Genomic DNA, 23,353 nt, shown 5'->3' with positions numbered 1-23,353 from the left:
GTCACCAATTTCAAGACCTCAGGCACCTGCACCATCTCCTCTTCTTGCTGGACCTGATTAGCTGGGTTCCACCTACACTTGCGTTTCCAATGCCCGATTTTGTGACAAAGGTGACATGCGTTGGTCTTTTTCAGTGGCGCCACATCCTCCCCTGTCTTGGGGTCTACAGGTTTTCCCTTTCCTTGGCCCTGCACGTTTTGAGCTTCTCCCTGATAGTTCCCCTGTCTCTTGCCTAGCGTCCCTCCACTCGCCTCTGCCTGGAGTTCCCTATGAACAGTTTGCATTTGAACCAACATCAACTTGTCCTTAAGCTTCCTGTGTTTTTCGAGTCTACCTTATCACTGTAGTACCTGTTATATCGCAATATTTCGTCCACTGACTTGTTCTGCCAGCAGATCAGATGATGCTGAATCATGAAACTAATTTCTGGTCTCAAACCCAAGACAAATTTGGAAACAAATAGTCCCATATCTTTGGGGTCTAAGGTGTCTAGCCCACTGTACTGCTTAAAGGCCTGTAAGAGCCTCTCATAATACTCATGCACGGTTTTCTTCGGTTCCTGAATATTTTGATCTATCTTAACCCAATCAATATCCCGTGGTGATATCTTAGACTTCAGCCATGTTATTTCCTGCTCAAACTTTCTCATGACAATAGGTGAAGGACCATTCGTAACGGGATCCCTATCTGGTTCAGAGGAAGGCCAATCATCCGCAACCTTACAAGCAGCCCACAAGTCGGCCGGTACTACAATGTCAAAGAATGTGTTCAGGTCAATCCACAACACTTTGGAGATTTTAACAAACCGATCAACCTGTTTGTACCACCTGACAGGCTTCTCCCTCAGCTAGGGAAATTCATTTGTAAATGCTGCCAAATAACCTCTACTCCAAGGTACATGCACATACCCTCCATTGGATACCTCTCACAAAGGGTAATTCTCCACTCCTACCATTCCCCCTCCCGGAGGTGGCGTCTCTTAGTGCTCTTCTTCTTGGAACATATTTCCTCCCACTTATCAAGCATGCTCCGTGCGCGTATCCCTATGATCAACTCTTGAATATGTGCTCTAAACCTATGACCCTTTTCTGTTTCAGTTCTTGGTCACTCTGCTGCAACCTGTGACTTCCCTGCAACATCTTTGTTTTGTACAGATCTACCTCATATCTTTTCGCAAGTCTGTTAATTTCTCATGTGCCGATCTTGCATTGCGAGTCACATCTTTCACTACAAACAGCAACTCGTCAGGTTCGTACAGTTCCACTCTTTCCAAAGGCAAATTTCCATTAATTATCTCATCTACCTCAGCTTTCAACCTCGCTACATCCAACATTTTTACACTTATAGCCACTTTCAAAGTCCCTCGACTAGACATTCTGCTCGATTCCCCATTCTCACTGTCTGGTTTCCACATCTGTACTCTTCTGCTACATTCCCTAAGGCTGGCGGACTTCCGCACTACCCTCAATCTCATCCTCCTGTCACTCCGTCATTCTGATTCCTCACTGGTGGTTCCCACACCCTGAGGTCGGATCTTGAATCGGCCAAGGATCTTGGTCTTACCGTCCTTACATCTACCCGTCCTCTTGACGAGCCTGCAGTGGCTGGCAGTGGCGTACTTGATTCTATGGGTCTCTTTAGGTGTGCTATTCCAATCACTCTGCCATTCCCTCCAGAGCCCGTTCCTTTTCCTGTAACTGACTGTGCCAAACTCTCATGTCTCACTTGCTCTGGATCATATACTGACACTATGGGGCCAATGGTAACCGGTACTGTGAGAGCATCTGGCAGCTTCGCGTCACCTACAACTCCATGAGTTTCTGTACCTGCGGGGTTCCCATCCCTTCTGTTCCTGTGGAGATTTTCCCAACCACAGTCGCACTAGGTTGAATCTGCGATCCCCCCAATTCCCTCTGCGGTCCCTGTCTTTCCTTCTACTGAATCTGGATTGTATGGAGGTGGCCTTTCTGCTAGTAGCCTTTCCAACAAGCTGTCATCTGTGTCACTATAATCGCCTTTGACTCTTTGCTTCTTGTGGGTGTCTCCCACCTTCACGATCTACGGGAATAGCCTATCCCCCTCTATGGTTTCTACTCATTATCTCTTTTCCAACACATCCCACTGCGCATCTTGAAATGCCCTAATCAATTATTTCACCCTTTCCTGACTTCGTTCTCCCTTCCTGTCATGAGCTTTGGGGAGAGGAGTTGGCCTAACGGCTAGGGCGCTCGACCTCGGACCTGGGGATCTGGGTTCGAGTCTCGGTAACGACGCCAAACCCTCCTGTGATTCTGGGCAAATCACTTAATCTCCCCGTGCCTAAAAAATGAAAGTAACAGGAAAACTTAAAAAAAAAAAAAAATGTAACAACTGGAAAAATATGTAAAGCGCTCTGATACCTGATTCGGTTCGGGTCTAGTTCGCGCTATATAAAACTCTGCAAAAAATAAATAAAAATGAGCTGCTCTGATCCATGCATGTAGCGCCTCAAACTTTGTTGGTCTGGGTAATAAACGTAAGGAATACATCACTGTTTTCAATTGGTACAACACTTCCAACCTGAAAGTACCATAACAGGGAAAAGTCAATTCCTCCTTTCCTTCAGTCATTTTATGCCAATTTTCAAGCCAAAGTATAGTGTGCAATCCCACATTCTTAGCCATGTAATGGTCTGGGGGGATCCTCGGGTGGAGCCTCTTCTCCCCCTCTAGTAACCACCCGTCTATCTCCCCAGCACATATCTCGTAAAACTTTAAAACAGTTCATAACGAAAACAATGTTTTCTTTTCACTCCTATTCACTCTACTTCCTGATGACAATCCACCAATCCCAGCGCGGCTTCACACTAACCGACCTATCGCAGCGCGGCACTTTGTGACGCCACTCTTCCTCCGCTTGCAGCAGTTCCCCTCCTTTACAATTCGACTCTTGAAGACACACACGTCTCTTTCATACTCTAAAATAACTGTTTGTCCGTGAAACGACTGAACAGTCACTTCTCTGACTGTCTGTCCACCAAACGACCGGACATTCTCTCACAATTGTCGACCTCAACTCTAGCAACCGTCTGTCCGCGAAACGACCGGACAGCTGCCTCAGACTATCTGCCCACGAACGGTTGGACAGTCATGTACTTAATCGATAGGATCCACTCACTCAATAGTACACATACAGTAGCCCACGACCTGTGTTGGTTACTCATGCACTCACACACAAGTTTCCCTATCACCAGTGGGTCAGTCAACAACGTCTCATGACTCCCATAATCTCTGGTCAGACAATTTCAACTCTGGGTGTCTTCTACACCACAATCTCTTATCCCGGGATATCAAATCAAATCTAATGGACTGCACGCGTTCGGCCCGAAACCACAATCACTCGACTCTCATACCAATGCCGCAAGACATCACACAATCAAACAACACAGCAATCTAACAGACACACAACCCTGTTCATACTAACTCTCCCACGGACTGCTGCTTCCGCAGACCGTCACTCTCCGTCGATTTTCATCCATCGTCCTCCGCTCGCGATCCGCCGAATAACCATTACCGTGGGCTCCTACGGCTATGTGGACTCAATGACTACCCTCCTCTAAATCTCCCCTCACTCCAGAGATAACCATCCTACTCTGCTACCAACTGGTAGCGCCGGATTCTTATCTTATCTTACCATCAGGACCTTTTGATCTGCTGGAAGTGTAGAGGGAAGAAAGCCAATATTTTCACTACCATCAATGTGAACTAATCAATTTAGACTCGGAAAAGACCACTGACTCTGGAATTCAAATTTAAAGATTAATTACAAAGCCAAAAATAACTGGACATACATGCACCTCATGACGAGGTTAAAGAAATACATGGGCACTAGTACATAATTCATTCTACGAATCAACCTAATTCTGAGCAATGTGAAAAGAATAAGCAATTCAACAAAAAATAAATTAGCAACAACTTCTCCGATAACCAAGTTTGTCTTCATCAGTTACAAAAGGAAAATTAATCAGTTAAGTCTATCCCTACACTACCACTAAGGTGACATCCCTACTTAGCATCTCCCAGGCAAGATCCAGAAAAAGATGTCAGCTCGTGAAGGCTTCCTAAGAAGTACACTCATGTTGGAAAGGGTCAGAAGCCAAAACTAAAACTCATTCTAAGAATCGATCCCTTCTCTTACCCTCTAACGGCTCTCTGCTCTCATCTGCCCTCTCTACTTCGCCTGCCTCTCCTCCCTCGGGGTTCTGTCCCTAATACAAAACAGTCAACTCAAAGAACACGCCCCAAACCACCTCCTTGGGATGGACATCTTCGGCAGGTGATTTTTCCCAACTTGTGCTTCGTCCAAGAATGGTTGAGTTGTTCTTAGGTCTCAGACTTCTCCAGCGAGCTTCCAATTATCAAATTCCAGTGTAACATTGTAACATGTCTCCTCCATACCTAACTCCTAAAACAAAGAGCATCAGTCTAACTAACGAGAAAGATGTCCTTGCACCTGCAACAGAAAGCATGTGAACAAATCAACCTTGTGCGCGCAAATCTGCTGACTGCTTCAACTGAGAGCCTTCCCAAGGAAAAAAAAATGTCAGGCCTACTCGATTCAGCTAACATAAGAAACCACAAAGAGGCCTTTCCATTGCAAAACTTAAATACTCATTTTAGGCCTTTACACTCCATAGAATACACATTAATAAGCATTACATTTCTATACTTTAAGGCACATTTAGGCATCTCTACACGTGCAGACTTTTATGGTTCACAGTTAAATCTAATACATTACATTACATTACATTACATATCAACTGATTCATGAAGCACTTGCAATAGGCAATTACATTTAAAAGTTGGTTTATCCTTTCTATTAACACAAACTAATTTTCTAACATTACACATACAATTTTTATTATTATGTCACATTCTCTAATGATTAATTTTAGTCTAACTCAGAATACATGTGGGTGCAGACTAGCTGTGATTATAATGCGTCCCTACAAACTTCAGAATATCGTGACGCTCTATCAATCATGTTGATGTTTTGAAACAGCTCACAGAAATCTGTTTTCATCACGTGACCCGCTGTACAGAACATCCAACTGCTAGCACCAGGGACTGGCATCAGCAAGCCCCGTGCAAACCACTCGAGCTACGGGGACTCCAAATACATGAATGATTAAAAGAGTAGTAAAATGCACCTGCTACAGATATCTGTGTGTTATCCTGAACAGCAATTCTTCAAGTATTGAGTATGGCTAATTGAGACTTTCACCATTCTTAGGTCTATCAAAGCAGTGAGGGATTAATACAACCTTTTGTTGAAGCACCAAGATCAATGTATGGTCTGTGCTATATAAGTAGTTACAAATATGAATATTAAATCCTGGTCATATTTTGGGCGCTTGCCGTCTTGGCTCTTTTGCCTCAATGGTATAGTATAACAAAACCTAGCAGTATGTATGTTATCATATTCTAGTAGTAATGCAGACTGCTTTGTAAACAACAATGCTTTTGTGGGTTTAGTAATGTCTGTGAAATAGAACATTAGATGATTTGACTGCATGGTTAATTGGCGCATTAAATAAAGATTTTAATGGAATGAAAGTTACTACACAGAAACTGAGACCAAAGAATACTTTTAATTGTTTTAAATCAAATTCAGTGTCGGATATATTTGAATCTTTAATAAATATCACAAAGAGATTAATATATTTTATTTTACACCGTCCTGACCCAGTCAGAACCGGTCGCTCCACCCGCTCCTGGCCGTCCTCGCATCTGCTTTGAGATCTATCTCTGCCAATCTGTGCCCCCGACCTCGCCTGCTTCCTGTAATATCGTATTCTGTGCCCCCAATCTCGCCTGCATCCTGTGATAGCGTGTGGTATCGTATTTGTGCCTGACTGTGATATTGTATCATATTGAGACTGCTTTAACCAGTATCTGTGCCAGGCTGTGCCCCCGATCTCGCCCTGCATTGTTTTGTTGTTGTTTGGTGCCATTTTGTTGACCCAGCCCGTCTCTCCTCCCCGCTCCCTGCCGCTGCTCCCCTGCGGCCCACCCCCGCTCCCTACAGCATCTTCAACAGATCCCCTCCCCACGAGCCACCCCGCTCCCGCCTCCCAGCTGCTCCTCCCTCCCACTGGATCATAAGGAAGGACCCAAGCGGTGAAGAGCTGTGACCGTCCTGACCCAGTCAGAACCGGTCGCTCCACCCGCTCCTGGCCGTCCTCGCATCTGCTTTGAGATCTATCTCTGCCAGTCTGTGCCCCCGACCTCGCCTGCTTCCTGTAATATCGTATTCTGTGCCCCCGATCTCGCCTGCATCCTGTGATAGCGTGTGGTATCGTATTTGTGCCTGACTGTGATATCGTATCATATTGAGACTGTTTAACCAGTATCTGTGCCAGACTGTGCCCCCGATCTCGCCCTGCATTGTTTTGTTGTTGTTTGGTGCCATTTTGTTGACCCAGCCCATATCTCCTCCCCTCTCCCCTCTCCCAGCTCCCTGCCGCTGCTCCCCTGCGGCCCCCCCGCTCCCTACAGCATCTTCAACAGATCCCCTTCCCACTCGCCACCCCGCTCCCGCCTCCCAGCTGCTCCTCCCTCGCTCTGCCCCCTCCATTATCCACTTATGTCAGAGCGGCATACGCGCAGCGGGCGCGCCTTATGCGCGCCGAAGACGCGCCAAAGGTAAGCCCGTCTACGCCCGAACCGCGCCCAGTGCCAGACCCCCTGGCCCCCGCAGAGCCCATCCCTCCCGCCGAACGTACGACGCCGCCACCCTCACCGCACTCAACACCGGCCGCCCCCATGACTGTCACCGGGCCGCCCCAGGAAGTACCCATGGACCCTTCACCTGCCAATCCTGCAAGTTCTGCTGCATCAGGACCCACACTACAACCACAAACGCCAAACAGAGCTCCAACAACAACCACCTGCAGTGCATCCTGCTCAACACCCGCTCGGTCCACAGACACGCCATTGAACTATGGAACCTACTCGACACCACTTCACCGGACGTCGCCTTTCTCACGGAAGCCTGGATGAACGCCTCATCAGCACGCGACATCGCCATAGCCATCCCGGACGGATACAAGATCATCCGAAGGGACCGCATCAACCAAACAGGAGGAGGCATCGCCATAGTCCACAAGAACACCATCCGCATCTCGACTAACTCTGACGACACCCCCATAGCCACCGAACACCTCCACTTCCAGATACACACCGACCCCAAGACCACACTCAGAGGCACCCTCATCTACAGACCCCCAGGACCCCGCACACAATTCAGCGAAGACATTGCTTACTTTGTCAGCCCACACGCCCTCCCCTCCGATGACTACATTCTCCTAGGGGACCTCAACTTCCACCTGGAAAACAACGACGACAACAACACCACCACCACCCTGCTAGATAACCTCGCCAATCTCGGACTCAAACAATTGGTGAACACCCCCACCCACTACGCCGTACACACGCTCGACCCAATCTTCTCCTCCAGCAAGCACATCTCCTTTAATCACGTCACGGGACTCCACTGGACTGACCACAGCTGCGTCCACTTTAGCTTCAGAAAGACCACGACCCACCACCACCCGCAACAAGTTCCCGGCAGAAGCTGGAACAAAATCACCACCAACCAACTCACCACATCTCTGAACCAAAACCCTCCCGCCATATCAACGGACCCAAATCAAGCAGCTATCAATCTCGCACAGTGGATCTCCCACTGCGCCGACGAACTAGCACCCTTGAAAAACCGTCCCTACAAACCAGGAAGCAAAAAAGCCCCCTGGTTCAACGACGACCTCAAGAACTCCAAAAAGAATTGCCGCACCCTCGAGAAAGCCTGGCGAAGAAACCCAACCACTGACAACATGACCACCCTCAAAAACGCCACCCGCAAACACCACCAGCTGATCCGCACCACCAAGAAATCAGCGTTCAAGGATCGACTGGACAACAGCGCTCACAACAGCAAGGAACTCTTCAGGATTGTCAAAAAACTCACCAATCCCAGCGCCGTCAACAACGACATCACTCCCTCTCAAGACCTCTGCGACTCTCTAGCCTCGTTCTTCCACAACAAGATCGCAGACATACATAACAGCTTTGGAGACCAGCCTACTCCCCTCACCACTGAACTAAAGCCCCCCACCACCACCCTCCGAGCCTGGACCCCGATCAGCACCGATGACACCATCCGCTTGATGAACTCCATCCACTCCGAATCGCCAACCGACCCAAGCCCCCATCACATCTTCAACAAGGCCGACTCCGTCATAGCACCCCAACTCCGGGACATCATCAACTGCTCCTTCAACACCTCTACCATCCCGGATAGCTGGAAACATGCCGAGCTCAGCGCCCTCCTGAAAAAACCCACAGCTGACCCCACCAAACTTAAGAACTATCGCCCCATCTCGCTCCTCCCGTTTCCCGCCAAAGTCATAGAGAAGACCGTCAACAGTCAGCTCGCCGCATTCCTTGAGTCTAACAGTTCCCTCGACCCCTCACAGTCCGGCTTCCGAGCCAACCACAGCACCGAGACCGCCCTCATTGCAGCCACAGACAACATCCGAACACTGCTCAACAACGGGGAAACAGCGGCCCTCATCCTCCTGGACCTCTCCGCAGCATTCAACACAGTCTGCCACCGCACACTTGTACAACGCCTCAAGAACGTCGGGATACAAGACAAAGCATTGGATTGGATCATCTCGTTCCTCGCCGGAAGAACCCAGAGAGTCCGCCTCCCCCTTTCAGATCAGAGGCCACCGAAGTCATATGCGGCGTTCCACAAGGATCATCACTCAGCCCCACTCTCTTCAATGTCTACATGAGTCCCCTCGCACCCATCGCACGCCAACACAACCTCAACATCATCTCTTACGCAGACGACACCCAGCTGATCCTCTCGCTCACCAAAGACCCAACCACCGCCAAAACCAACCTACACGAAGGGATGAAAGACGTAGCCGAATGGATGAAGAACAGCCACCTAAAACTGAACTCTGACAAGACGGAAGTCCTCCTTCTAGGATCATCCCCCTCTGCCTGGGACGATTCATGGTGGCCCCCGGCACTGGGCATCGCACCCAAACCAACGGACCATGCTCGCAACTTGGGATTCATCCTAGACTCCTCCCTCTCGATGACCAGACAAGTCAATGCCGTCTCATCATCATGTTTTAACATCCTACGCATGCTCCAAAAGATCTTCCGTTGGATCCCGACCGAAACAAGAAAGACAGTCACCCAAGCACTCGTTACCATCCGACTGGACTACGGAAATACCCTCTATGCCGGAACCACAGCCAAACTGCAGAAAAGACTTTAACGCATTCAGAACGCCTACGCTCGACTCATCTAGACATACTTCGCCATAACCACATATCCGGTCACCTGAGAGACCTGCACTGGCTCCCCGTCAACAAGAGAATCACGTTCCATCTCCTCACCCATGCACACAAAGCTCTCCATGACCTAGGACCCAAGTACCTCAACACTCGCCTGACCTTTTACACCCCCACCCGCCAACTACGATCGTCCAACCAAGCCCTCGCCACGATTCCACGCATCCGAAGGGCCACCATGGGAGGAAAATCCTTCTCCTACCTGGCGGCCAAGACATGGAACACCCTCCCCACCCACCTCCGTCTCACACAGAACCACCTCTCCTTCAGAAAACAACTCAAAACATGGCTGTTCGATCAGTAGCGAACCCCCCCCCCCCTTAAGCGCCTTGAGACCCTCTGGGTGAGTAGTGCCCTATACAAATTTCCGACTTGACTTGACTTGACACCAACAAAACGTTTTTGAATATTCAAAGGAGTGAATGGAAGAACATACAAAAACTGTACAAAGATAAAACATTGACCATAAAACCGGTGGGTGAGGGTCATTCGATGTTTGTATGGATGCACAATGGTACAGTGCACAGATTAGAGAAATTCTCCCAGTGGTTCATATGTGGGATTACAAGGTGAATGTGACACAATCTTTGAATGACAACAGTTTAATAAACAATTATCGTGTGAAGTTGAGGAAGCAGTATACCATATAAAAATTACTATAGACTATTTAACCAACTTGCCAAATGCTGCACTATTATGCATATTTCCAAAATCATACAAATCTCATGTATATTTCCAAAATCATACAAATCTCTGGAATACTATCTGGGACAAATTCAGCATTTGTCCCAGATGTGAAATATGCAGTTTTCTACATCTACTGCTATTATCTCTACTGATAGTAATAAAAGATATGACAATTTTTTTTTTAAATTAAAGTTAAAGTCCTTAGGAGAGGAATATAAAAATACTGTTCTCTTTACATGCAATGATAGAAGTTTTGTTGGCGCGTACCACCGGAGGAAGAAATGTGAGCAGTGGAAGCAAAACTTCCACAACATGCCTTAAACAGAGCTATTCAAACATTTCTGTTAAGGCAATTACGTTCAAAGCTACACCATAATTATTTCAGATAGGATTCTAATATTATCTACAAATCATGCATAGTAACGTGGCCGCCACCCTTGCAAACATATTCATTTGAAAGTGAGCACATTTCATAAAATGAAAATTAACAAATATGGTGGTGTTTCAGAGATGAGGTGTTTGCGATTTGGAGCAAGTTCGTTAATCTTTGCAAGCTTTTTGGTAATAGCTGGAATCAGGGCACTTTACAATGAGTTGCACCTTGGAAATTTGGAAACCACCAGGTACTTTTTAGATGTCAAAGTAACAAAAAGTATTAGACATTTAGAAATAGTTCCATTTGTTAACCCTGTGGATTATAATAATCTTTTTTAGCAACCGGTTTTCATCTGAAATCATTACTGACCTATTTACTATTCAGTCAATATTGAGAGTTAAAAGAATTGTATATATGTTTTGTAAAGAAGGATATTCAGTATAAATATTATGAACTTTGAAATTAAAATGAAATCTATTGAACTTATTGAAGAACCAATTGATTTAATAGTACCAAATACAATCCGACTTTTTTATTTTTAAATTATATGAAACAATTGTCAAATCGTTCAAAATTATTGAAAATCCTTAGAAATCTTTAACACACTCTTTTTTTTATAAGAAAATGAAACACACATGGTAATTTAAAGTAATTTGTAAATAAATACATCAATAAACAAATATGTGCAGGGGCCCAAAGTCTTTCTTAGGAGCATTCCGCCTCTGCTGCCAAATGGCTCTGCCGAACACTTAAGCTGCCTAATCTTGATTCCACCTCATGCTTCTTTCTTCCACCGCCCTACACTTCCAGTGTCTTTATCTGCTTACTCACTTTGTCACTGTTCTCATCTTTCTCTTCCTCCCGTTCCTTCCTCTCTTTCTCCTGTTTTTGAATTTCTTTCTCCTGCTGTGATCCAACGTTGGATGAAAATAAGTCTCGTCCCCCAAAAATCAATTGCATTGCACACTACCCACAACCACCGGCACAAATTAAGTAGTGCCAGTAAGGAGTATCGAATAGCGATGCTTCTCGTTGCAGAAACAGCTTAGATGCTCCACTTTCTGCTTAATGGGGTTCCCGTAGATGCAGTGAGTCTCCTTTAATTAACATCTTAGAAAACATAACAATGTAAGTGATTATTGTAAGTCATTATGCACTGCCCCTTTGTGCGGAGGTGGAATACATATGACCCACCCCCTCCCCAGAACCATTGTCTGTGTCCTCTATGGCACGTCTCAAAATTATTTTTAAGGGTGGCGGGCACACAATGGACCCCAGTTACAAATGGCTGGGCTCGTCCATGAAGCGCAACCATGAACAGCGCATGTGTTTGTGTTTGAGTACGTGAATATATCTGTAAATATATATTTGTATTTTTTATATATGCACACATACATAGAAAGTCATTTTAAACATTTTGAGCACACCTGTAGGCTAATATATTCCCTAAAACAGTTAAAAGGTTCTTGTAAATATTAATGTGTGTGCCAAGAGGCAGTGTCTATTTTTACCATTTGTATTTTCCTTCGTTGCAGCCTGGCTACGTTCACAGGCTGTGGTGGTGGGATTGAAGGGGGTGCAAGGACATATGAAGCCAGGACGTGGGCCCTTTCTATATGCCCTGTTTATTCAATAACCACATTTTTTTTGCTTCCCAGGTGGTATCATGGGCCCATCTCTGGCACAAAAGCAGAGGAACTTCTGGTGCAAAAGGGAGAGTCGTGGACTTTCCTGGTTCGAGAGAGCCTCAGCAAGCCGGGCGACTTTGTCATTTCGGTCCTGACGGATGAGATGAAGAACTCCAAGAAAAAAGTTACCCACATCAAGATCCTCTGTGAGGTAATAGGTCACAGATCAAAGATTGAGGGGTGGCATTCTTTGGATTAAAAGGAACACTTTTAGAGGTATTTAATCAGGGATATAATCAACTTTATCGTCTTTAATTGATCCACTTTTCTGGTCGGTGGCATTCCACCCCAACACCATTAAAATCTATATTCCATGAAATCAGTTTGGTGAATCCACCCAGTCCTGTTTGCAATCTGACCTTCTGTCTTTGGGAAATCCTCTGTGGGGGAATCCGTGACGGTTCTCTTGGGGTGGGAATGGGCGATAGTCCATTAACAGCAGTAGTTGGAAGTGGACTAGAGGATTGAGACCGAGGTTGTTCCTGTCTCGATTGTCCTTTCTTCACGAGCCAGTCAGGTTACTGGAAAACTCAAGCATCTTTTGACTCCCACACTTGACTGTAAGGTTGATCCTGGGTGAGAACCGAACAGGTGATCAGAGACATGAATATTTCATTTAGAGGATCAGTTGTACTAATGTTTGCACAGCTCTGCATGAAAACCGTGCAAACATTAAAAAGATATTTAGGGCCCGATGTAGGTAGCCCAATACCGGTCGGTAACTGCCGAACTGGTAACTGACGGTCGGTGACCGTCCTGCTACCAGCAGAAGCGGCCGCTCCACACGCTGCTCCTCACCTCTCACCGGTATCGTAGCGTTTCACGCCTTGCACTGCCTCAGCCTGCTAAACTGCTGCATCTAAATTGATTGTCTGCATAACTATTCATTTAACTTGACAGCGAGAGTTTGCCCCGCCTGCCTATTAATAAATAATATTAGCGGAGGCACATTTGAACGTAGCGCTAGACTGCAACTTTTTGACTTGTGCTGTTGCGCTGCCTGCAGATTTCCTTTGCCTGATTGTGCCGACTCCACTGCCATTTGTTTTCGAGGCACTGCCGATCGGACCCCAGTCCTGTAGCATTATCGGATTGCCGCCATTTTGTTTGTTATTGTTTGTGCCTCCCTGCCCTGATCTCCACCCCGCTCCCGCCTCCCAGCTGACCCCCCCTCCCACGGATACTGACTAGGCCGCTCCGCCGCAGATGCGCTGTGACCGTCCTGCTACCAGCAGAAGCGGCCACTCCACACGCTGCTCCTCACCTCTCACCGGTATCGTAGCGTTTCACGCCTTGCACTGCCTCAGCCTGCTAAACTGCTGCATCTGACATTAGTTGTTTTGGGTACTGTGACTGTCTAACTCCCGCCCCGGTCCGCCGCGTCCATCTTGGGCGTTTGTTGCGGAGGGTGGAGGAGGAGCCCAACACTTCCGGGCTCAGGGCTGCAAGATCTGCGCTCTAGTCGCCCCTACCCCTCCCATAAATGTGTGGAGGACCGCGACCGCGCAGCGGACGCGTGCAGCGGGCGCGCCGGAAGCGAGCCGAAGTCGAGCCAAAGTCCAGCCCGTCTGCGCCCGTCCGCGACAGGACGGGGCGCGGGGCTATGGACTCTGGTCGCACATCACCTCTCATGCTACGGTATGATAGAAGGGAGCTGCTAGCTCTCCGCCCTGAGGTCTCCCTAAACTGCAAACACACTATGGAGGCGCTATCCTTACATGATTGTCCTCTGTGCTCATTTAAGCCCTCTAATCCATCTAGGAAGGCTCCTGCTAATAGGCAGACTAAGGCAGGATTGGTAAACTGCCGCTCGCTCAGTAAACATAGTACTCAAATTTACCACCTACTTGAGGACGAGGATTTTGACATTATGTTCTTTACCGAGACGTGGCTAGGTGATTCTTCTGATCCCGACATTATAGAGACCATGCCCCCTGGCTATTCCCTTGCTAGATTGGACAGGAAGGATGGCAGGGGAGGGGGGATTGCTATCGCCACTAGAACGCCTATGCAGTGCTCCCTAGTGCCCTTGACTATTGATCACTGTGAAGCTGGTGCCTTCACTATCAGCATAGGACCTCAAACATCCCTCTCAGGCATTCTTGTGTACAGACCCCCTGGCAGGATGTACGATTTTATTTCCAGTCTGACGGAGGTCACTGCTCACCAAGCGATTAGGAAAAAGCAATTTTTTGTGCTTGGTGATATGAATGCTCATTTTGATGATCCTTTGGATATGGAAGCGAGGGACATTAGGTCCAATCTCCGCTCCCTACAATTAGATCTCATCAATCAGGACCCCACTCACAGACTAGGGCACCTCTTAGACCCCATCTTTGGAAACCACTCTGGAGTACAATCCTCCACTCCGATTCCGGTTCCCTGGTCCGATCATTCCATTATTCCGTTTCTGATCCAGACATCAGAGGCTGAGTCTAAAAAAGACTCTGAGCAGCGGTATCAGCGGCGGAAATGGAAACGTTTTTCGCAGTCTACTTTTAACGAACTACTTACAATAGGAGGACCATTAGGAGGCAATGACTGTGAAACTGCCTACAGTCATTTACAAAACCGTATTCTAGGAGCACTTGATAAAACGGCCCCTATTCGCGCTGAGAGAAACACCAAAAACGCGAGGAAAACCACTTTGTGGTATACTCCTGAACTTCAATTATCTAAATCTGCTTGCAAGAAGTTGGAACGTGAATGGCATGTCAACTTCTGCCCTGTGATTAAAGCACAATATAAAAAAATGCAAAGGGAGTATTACAAAGCAATACGGATCTCCAAAGCCGTACATTACAAAAATCGTATTGGTGAGGCAGAGAACTCCTCTAAGGAACTTTTAAAATCTTTAAGGAGATCTCTGTACTCTCAAATGATAATGTGCCCTCTAATGACTCGGTGGAAACTTGCAACAACATTGCTAAGTATTTTTCCGGGAAAATAACGGACATCTATGCCAACTTCTCTGGCAATTTGACTGCTAACCCTGATCTTGGTAAAAGTAGAGAGGCCTGGGGGGCGTGGCCAGCAGCCGATGATGGTGGCTGCCTAGAGGGAGAGCTCCGCGGCTGAAGCGGCCTCCAACGAAATCCGACTAGATATCCGAGACAATTATGTCCCAAGCGGGAAGGTACTGACGCCCAGGACCGGGCGGCAGAGGTACGGCCAAGCGGAAAGAAAATCCGTGAACGGGGAGCCGAGATATCACTGACCCCGAGCAGGCCCCGGAGGGGATCCCGAGCCGGATACTGGCCTGGACGAAGAGCCGGCAGGAAGTGAGCCGATCTGGGCGGAGGGCCGCCGGAAGCGCCCGCCCGCGACACCTACGGAGAGGGAGAATCCCCGACATCCTGCAGAACTGTCCAGGCATCAAAAGCCCCGAGCGGGACCCCGGGGGCCCCCGCGCTGAGTGGCGGAAGACGGATCAGGCGACCGGAGGAATCAGGCACGGACGTGCGGAGGGGAAGAACCTGAAACGGTGCCCGCCATCTTGGGGACCCGGCCGGGTCCCCATGCACAACAGATCTGGTGCTGACATCGCCGAGGGAAAGCAGGTACCGTCGCTACGCGACAACAAGCCACCCGAAACAGCGACCCACGGCTCCGGCATACTGCACGCACGAGAGGACACGAGGGCCATTATACAACTAAGCGTGACGCCCTCTCCCCGGCAGCTGCGACAGGGGGCAAAGACAAAGGCCTGCACACAGAACTGGCGCAGGCAGCGCTGAGGACACGTAGATACCGTCGTTGCACAGCGGAGCCCCGCCTGGTACAGCGCTACACGGCTCACAGACCCCCCCCCCTGTGTAGGAGCGCAATACAATCACAAGCGGGCACAGGGGCCCTTTTGAGACACTAAGTGGAATACTACCCCCGGGCAGGGGCCGAGGTGACTGGGAGAGGGGTAAACACTGCAACAGCGGCAGGGGAAAAAGACTGAGGATTAACAAGACCGCTCTCGGCGCAGCAGCTATTGAGGGGGCATCTCCGCGGCCCGCAACCCGTCGATACCACGAGGTTGGGCAGAGTGCAGTCCAGCGGCCTCGCATATAGCTGAACAGAGGGGCCCCACGGCGCCACGTAACAAGGCCGGAGGCGAGCCGGAGGTGCCATACCAGGGCCCTGAGGGTCACGACCGAGAGTGGACTGCGCGCTGTGTGAGTCCGGGAAACTGGTGTGAAGAGGGGCTGCCCCGGAGGAGAGTAAGGGGCACGGCTCCACGAACAAAATGGCTGGAAAGGGGCCGAAGAACAACACGACGCAGTCCCGCCTTGCCCGCTTCGCATACGAGAAGCCCGCCACACCCCCGCCAGATGCCAGGACACAGGTGGGCAAGACAGTGGAGGCGACGGGGAGCAAGAAGGCTACCCTGGACGATGTCATGCGGGCCCTCACACAGGTGCAGGCCACAGTGGGGTCAATCTCGGCCGAAATCACGCTGATTCGGGCAGACTTCCACAAGATGACGGAGAAAGTGAACACGATGGAAATCGTGACAAAAGCCTTGGTGGAAGATGTGTCGGAGCTACAGACTAATATGGATCGTCTCTCGAAAGAGAATAGGGAGCTGAGAGACAAGCTTGATGACCAGGAAGGACGCTCGAGACGGAACAACATCCGTATAATTGGTGTGCCAGAATCGGAAGACACGAGGTCGATGGACCTATATGTGGAGAACTTAATCAAACAGCACCTACAACCTAAGGGACTCTCCAATTTTTTCACAGTGGAGAGGGCGCACAGAGTCCCTGGAGGGCGCCGACAAACGGGTGCTAACCCCAGGCCGATTATAGCACGACTCTTTAATTTTAGAGACCGAGATGCCATATTACAGGCGGCAAGAACCTCACCCCCCATTAAAATTCAGAACGCCACGCTAGCATTTTTTCCAGACTACACGGCGGAGGTTGCGAGGAGAAGGAGAACTTTTTTCGAGGTCAAAAAAGAACTAAGAGCCAGAGAGATCCCTTATTCAATGCTCTTCCCAGCAAAACTTCGGGTAGTAGCCGACAATAAGACTTGGTTTTTTGACACCCGGGAGGTGGCACAGGATTGGCTGGAGGGTTGGCGGACGACAGGCCTCCCCCGTCGCTCCAACAGACAAACCAAAAATCGTAATGGTGGATCACAGCAAGGCCTGCAATCAAATGGTGCCGAGGCGGAGCCACTTTCGCCATTGCAAGAAACTCAGGAGGGGGGCGATGACGAAGAACAGTGATCCCCGGATACTGTACATTTGAACTGAAATTGCCGCGGCCCGAGAATGCCGCCCTGGACACTGGGCTGAGGGCCTCCGCGGCCAAGGAGGGGGCCGCCGACCTCGGAGAAGCCTTCACCCCAGCGAGCAAGTACTATGTTATGGGTTGGGTTCAAGCACTCTGCTGAGTTGGGGGGGCGGGCAGTTGTAAGTCCGTTGAGCAGGGGGGCAGGGAGGGGGGGAGTTGGGGGTAGGATGGGGTTATGGTTCTTAATTTCTACACGGGGTCAAAATTGCTACGAAGGGGCGCATGGGCACAGAATGTTAAGGTCAGGATGCTGCACGCAGAGTCACTATACGGACCTCCTGGTCCTCCTTGCGCATGATTTCTCAGTCCGCATACACGAACACGATGGGGGAGGGCACTGATGTAGGGCGGGAATCGCTGTTGAGCCTCATGTCCTGGAACGTGAGAGGTCTGGGCGACAAGATTAAGCGAGGGCTGGTTCTGCAAAGTATAAAAAGACTAAATCCCGACCTGGTCCTACTGCAAGAAACACACCTCACAGGCACGGCCACAAAGGCCCTGGACAGGAAGGGCTATAGCATGGTGGCCCACTCAGAGTTCACGAAGGGGTCCCGGGGCACCGGGATACTGATTCACCGCTCATCCAGGTTTATACTCCAATCAGTTGCAATGGACACACAGGGCCGATTCGCAGCGGTACATGGACAATGGGAGGGAAAACCACTTAACATAGTATCAGTATACATCCCACCGGCACTACACACTATAGCCTTCATGGAACTAGGTAGATTCCTATTAGACCTTCCGGAGGGGGCCCTTGTGCTGGGCGGGGATTTTAATGCAGTGGCGCAAGACTCCCTAGATAGACACCCAACGCGTACACAAACACAGGCACACTCCAAATTGCAGGACTTCATGGAGGCACAGGGCTTAGTGGACATATGGAGGCGACTCCACCCAGTAGACCGGCAATACACATATTACTCGGCAGTTCACGACAGCCTGTCGCGGATTGATTATCTAATGACATTGGAAGGGAGTCTCCTCACTTTCACTGACTCTCAGATTAGACCGCGAGGGGTCTCCGATCACTCCCCGCTAACACTGACTCTCTCCAGTCCGGAAAGAACCCGTAGGCGTATCTTCCCTATCTACCCGGGGTACCTCGGAGAGCCTGGCATCGCCAAGGCCTTGAAGAGAAGTACGCGATCATATCTCGACGAAAATGTAGGTTCAGTGGAATCGCCTACGGTCCTCTGGGAGGCCTATAAGACGGTACTCCGCGGGCAGGCGATCTCGGTGATAGCGCAGTACAAGCGCACACGGCGTCAGGAACTGATAGGTCTGGAGGGACAACTTGACAAGGCAACACAGGACCACGAAGGGAACCCAACTGGGGACACACAACACGCGCTCCGATTGGCCCAGCAGCGCCATACCGACTTTCTGCGCCACAGAGTAAGGGAACATATGTCAGCAACTATGAGTAGGGTATACGACATGGGCGACAAAGCAGGGAAGCTCCTGGCATGGTTGGAGAAAGCGCGGGGAGGTCATAGGGCCATACTCCAGCTGAAAGACCCTAATGGGGAGTTGCATTCTAGCCCGGCAACAATAGTGGAACTCCTGGCAGACCACTTCCAATACGTGTACACCCCTGAGTATGAGGTCACGCGGGAGATGGCGGAGAGCTCGCTCATAGGAGTACCGATCCGCACTCTCACCCCCGACCAACGAGACGAGCTTGAATCCGACCTGACAGCGGAAGAAATACAGATAGCCATAACAGCACTGCACCCGGGGAAAGCACTAGGCCCCAATGGTGTGCCGATAGAATGGTACAAAAGTATGTCCGAAACGTTATCCATACCATTGCTTGATATGTTCCAGGAGTGTCGGGAAAAGGGACGACTGCCCCCTGACCAACGCACGGCTACGATAGTCGCGATACCCAAGCCCGGCAAGCCCCCTGAGGACTGCGGATCGTACCGCCCGATCTCCCTCCTTAACGCTGAGAATAAAATCCTGGCGAAACTATTGGCCACCAGGCTCCTGCCTCACCTGACGCATTTGATACACCCGGACCAGTCGGGCTTCATGCCGCACCGGAGTACGGCGCTGAACCTGAGACGGCTGCACGGGGTGCTGGCCAGAGCCCCGCGGTTAGAGGAACCAGCGGCGGTACTGTCACTAGATGCCAAAATGGCGTTTGACATGGTGGAGTGGCGCTATCTCTTTGCGGTCCTGGAACACATGGGTATTGGCCCGGTGTTCATATCATGGGTCAGACTACTGTATACCGAGCCCGTGGCGAGGGTAACCGCAAATGGACACGTATCTCGGGAGTTTTCGCTGGCGCGGGGCACGAGACAGGGGTGCCCACTCTCGCCACTACTGTTCGCCCTCGTACTAGAGCCCCTGGCCACAGTTATTAGAACTACCCACCTGCTGAAAGGCGTAAGTTGGGGAGGCGGTTGGGAAGATAGAGTCTCACTATACGCCGACGACATGCTCGTCTACCTCATGGACCTCACGAACGGCATCCCGGTCCTACTGGCACTGTGCGAAACCCACGGTACAGCCTCAGGGTATAAACTTAACTGGTCCAAGTCCATAATCTTCATGGTGCAGGGCGACCTGCCAGCGTTGCCTGAAGATTGCCAATTGCTCGTAGAACGCCTCTCCTTTAAATACCTAGGGATATGGATCACGAAGGACCACTCAACCTTTGTTGACCTGAATCTCAAGCCCCAGCTGGACAGGCTAAAGGCGGATGTGCGTCACTGGAAAAATCTCCCCTTAAAACTATTAGGTAGAGCAGCGCTCTTCAAGATGATGGCGCTGCCACGCTTCCTTTATATCCTGGAAAACATGCCGGCGATGGTCCCCGCATCGCTCTTCCGCCACGTGGCGGCGCAATTATCCAGCCTCCTGTGGGGTGACAAACCGGCGAGGGTGGCGCAATTGAAATTAACCAGAGACTGGTACAGTGGGGGAATAGCCCTCCCTAACCTCGAATTGTACTACTGGGCCGCTCACCTCAAGGTGATCAACCAATGGGTCCACGCGGCACATGACGATCCGGCATATGAGGCGGATAGGCACCAGCTGGGCACATCCACCCTTCTGGCACCACTCTACGACAAAGGACTAGTGAGAAAGTTAGTGGGACCTACCAAACACACAGTAGCCATCTGGCACAAGGCGCAAAGACGGCTGGCGTGGGAGGGAGTGATCACTAACCTTACGCCACTGTGGGACGCCAAAGCCCTCGGCAACCTGCGCAGCTCAAAAGGGTTTGACCAATGGGATACCATTGGGATCTCTACGGTGGGCGACCTATGGACAAGGGATGGAGTGCTCTCCTTTGCAACCCTGAGGGAGCAATATAACCTAGAAGTGACCGAAACATATAGGTACATACAGATTAGACACGCGCTCTTGTCGGTATTAGAGCCAGGGGTGACGCTTCCGGAATCAGCCCCGTTAGAGGACCGATTGCTTACGGACTACATGGAATCCGGTGCAACCTCCCTCACTTACCGCAAACTGATGAACAACTTACCGGATCCCCTTGAAAGGCTGAAGGGATACTGGGTGGATGAGGTAGGAGACCTGGATGAGGCAGAATGGAACGCAGCCCTGGCGTCGCCCAGAGAGGCGGGCATCTCCACCCGATTCAGGCTGGTCCAACTCAAAGTACTGCATAGGGTCTACTACACACGCACTACACTATACAAAATACACAGAGCAGAACACCCGTATTGCCTGAGGGAATGTGGAGAGGAGGGTACACTGTTCCACACTATATGGACTTGCCCAATCATACAGGACTACTGGAGGCGTGTCACACGCACGATCGGTCAAGCCCTCCAGAACCCGTTCACGCCTGACCCCAGAATTTGTCTCCTGAATGTATGGGGCCCAACAGATTTAACAATGAATGCAAAGGGGTGGGTGGTCATTGGCGTAATGATGGCGAAGCGAGATATCGCGAAAAATTGGGGAGCACTAGAGGCACCGACACTAGCGCAGTGGTGCAGGAATATGGACATGCTCATGGTGACAGAGAGGGCAGTATATCAGCAGAGACATAATCCACGTAAATGGAACAGAATTTGGATACCATGGAACACATACAGGGGGGACATTTGTGAACCTTTGCCTGAAGAGGAGGATGGGGATAGTTCAGGGGACGAGGAGGATCTGGTGCAATGAAGGGGGAGGAGGAGGACCCCGAGACACAGAATGACCCCGGGAACTGGGGGACAGGCCTAGAAGAGTGAATGATATTATTAGAGACTGGCTTTAGGGCTGATGAACGAATGTATACACACCAATGCTGCAATAGCCTACAGTGCGAGCTCAATCAATGCAACCCGTGAAGTAGCAAGTTTTATGTTGGGGGGGGAAAAAATAAAAAGTTGCTCTGTTAATCGTAGACAGCTGAATGTTGACGCTGCTCTACAGAATGATTGTGGTCAAATGTATAACATGTGATAGCAACAACAAAAATAAACTGTTAAAAAAAAAAAAAAAGTAGAGAGGCCTGTTCGATGGAATCGGATCTGACCAGCTTTCTGGTTCCTTCTTCGGAAATATTGGTCAATGTCTGTAAAAGTGTCAAATCAGGCTCCCCCCGTGATCCGGCCCCTCCAAAAGTACTTAATGCCAGCTTAGAAGTACTGGAGCCCTATTTTAGACACATTATCCAACTTTCTTTCTCCTCGGCCTACCTTCCGGGAGATTGGAAGAAAGCAATAGTTTTGCCAATAAAAAAGAAACCTAATGTAAGCCAGGATATACTGGAGAACCTCCGACCAATTTCTCTCTTACCTTATCTTGCGAAAGTGATTGAAAAACTTGCAAATACACAACTTATGGATCATTTAGAGTCTAATAATGTGTTTCATAGCTCTCAATCTGGTTTCCGAAAGAACTACTCGACTGAGACTGCCCTTCTGAGAGCGACTGAAACTCTGCGGATCGGAGCAGATGAAGGTAACACAATGGCACTTATTATGCTGGACCTCAGCGCTGCGTTTGACACTGTGGCACATTCCATCTTGCTACAGTGTCTGAGCAGTGCTGGGGTCACCAAGGCGGCACTGGGATGGCTCAAAGCCTTCCTCTCTGACCGTAGTTTTCAGGTTCAGAGAGGCATGTTTCTCTCTAACAGCATAGCCTTAGAACAGGGGGTGCCTCAGGGCTCTGCCCTGAGTCCCACCCTGTTCAACCTTTATATGGCTCCGTTGGCAGATGTGGTCCAGTCTTACGGCATAGAATTAGTATCTTATGCCGATGACACGCAGCTGCTCATCTCCTTGTCACAGACACCCACGTTAGCAGCGGCCAACTTTAAAACCTGCATGCAAGAGCTTGCAGGCTGGATGAACCAACATTGCCTGAAGCTCAATGGCTCTAAAACTGAGGTTCTAGTGATAGGGGGTAATGGTGCGAGCTGGACTCAGGAATGGTGGCCTCCTTGTCTAGGCCCTCTGCCTATCCCTTGCAAGGAGGCTAAGAACCTGGGGGTCTGGGTTGATCCCAAACTCTCTTTTGAGAGTCACGTTGACAAACTAGTAGGGAAATGCTTTGGGGTAATGAAGACCCTAAACCGCACTCTGGACCTTCTGCCTCTAGAGGCTAGACGCATCATGACCCAAGCGTTAGTTACATCCCGCATTGACTACGCTAACGTGTTGTTACTAGGGACAACTGAGAAGAACATAAGAAGGCTCCAGGTGCTTCAAAACACGGCAGCACGGTTAGTTCTTAGACTCCCCAAAAGAACGGCATCCAAGCCTACTTTGGCTGCCCTTCACTGGCTTCCTATAAAGAAAAGGATCCTCTTTAAAGCACTTTTAATTTGTTATAGGATAACATCTGTGAAAGCCCCTGAATACTTGAAGGATCTCGCCATCCCTTATCTGCCCCACAGAGCACTTCGCTCTAT

The 23,353-nt window shown here is 49.5% G+C and overlaps 1 protein-coding gene across 3 annotated transcripts in view; it reads left to right on the top strand.

The window, feature by feature from the left end:
* The window catches only part of LOC144768106 (tyrosine-protein phosphatase non-receptor type 6-like), an 848,841-nt gene that overhangs the window by 222,105 nt on the left and 603,383 nt on the right, over window positions 1-23,353 (top strand). For all 3 annotated transcript variants that reach the window (XM_078651512.1, XM_078651513.1, XM_078651514.1), the window contains one exon: window positions 12,134-12,314. In XM_078651512.1, coding sequence (XP_078507638.1) covers window positions 12,134-12,314 — 181 coding nt within the window. The remainder of the gene's footprint in view (window positions 1-12,133; window positions 12,315-23,353) is intronic.

Source organism: Lissotriton helveticus, chromosome 7 (assembly GCF_964261635.1).
Source record: "Lissotriton helveticus chromosome 7, aLisHel1.1, whole genome shotgun sequence".
Lineage (NCBI taxonomy): Eukaryota > Metazoa > Chordata > Amphibia > Caudata > Salamandridae > Lissotriton > Lissotriton helveticus.
This window is presented reverse-complemented; position numbering and strand designations above follow the sequence as displayed.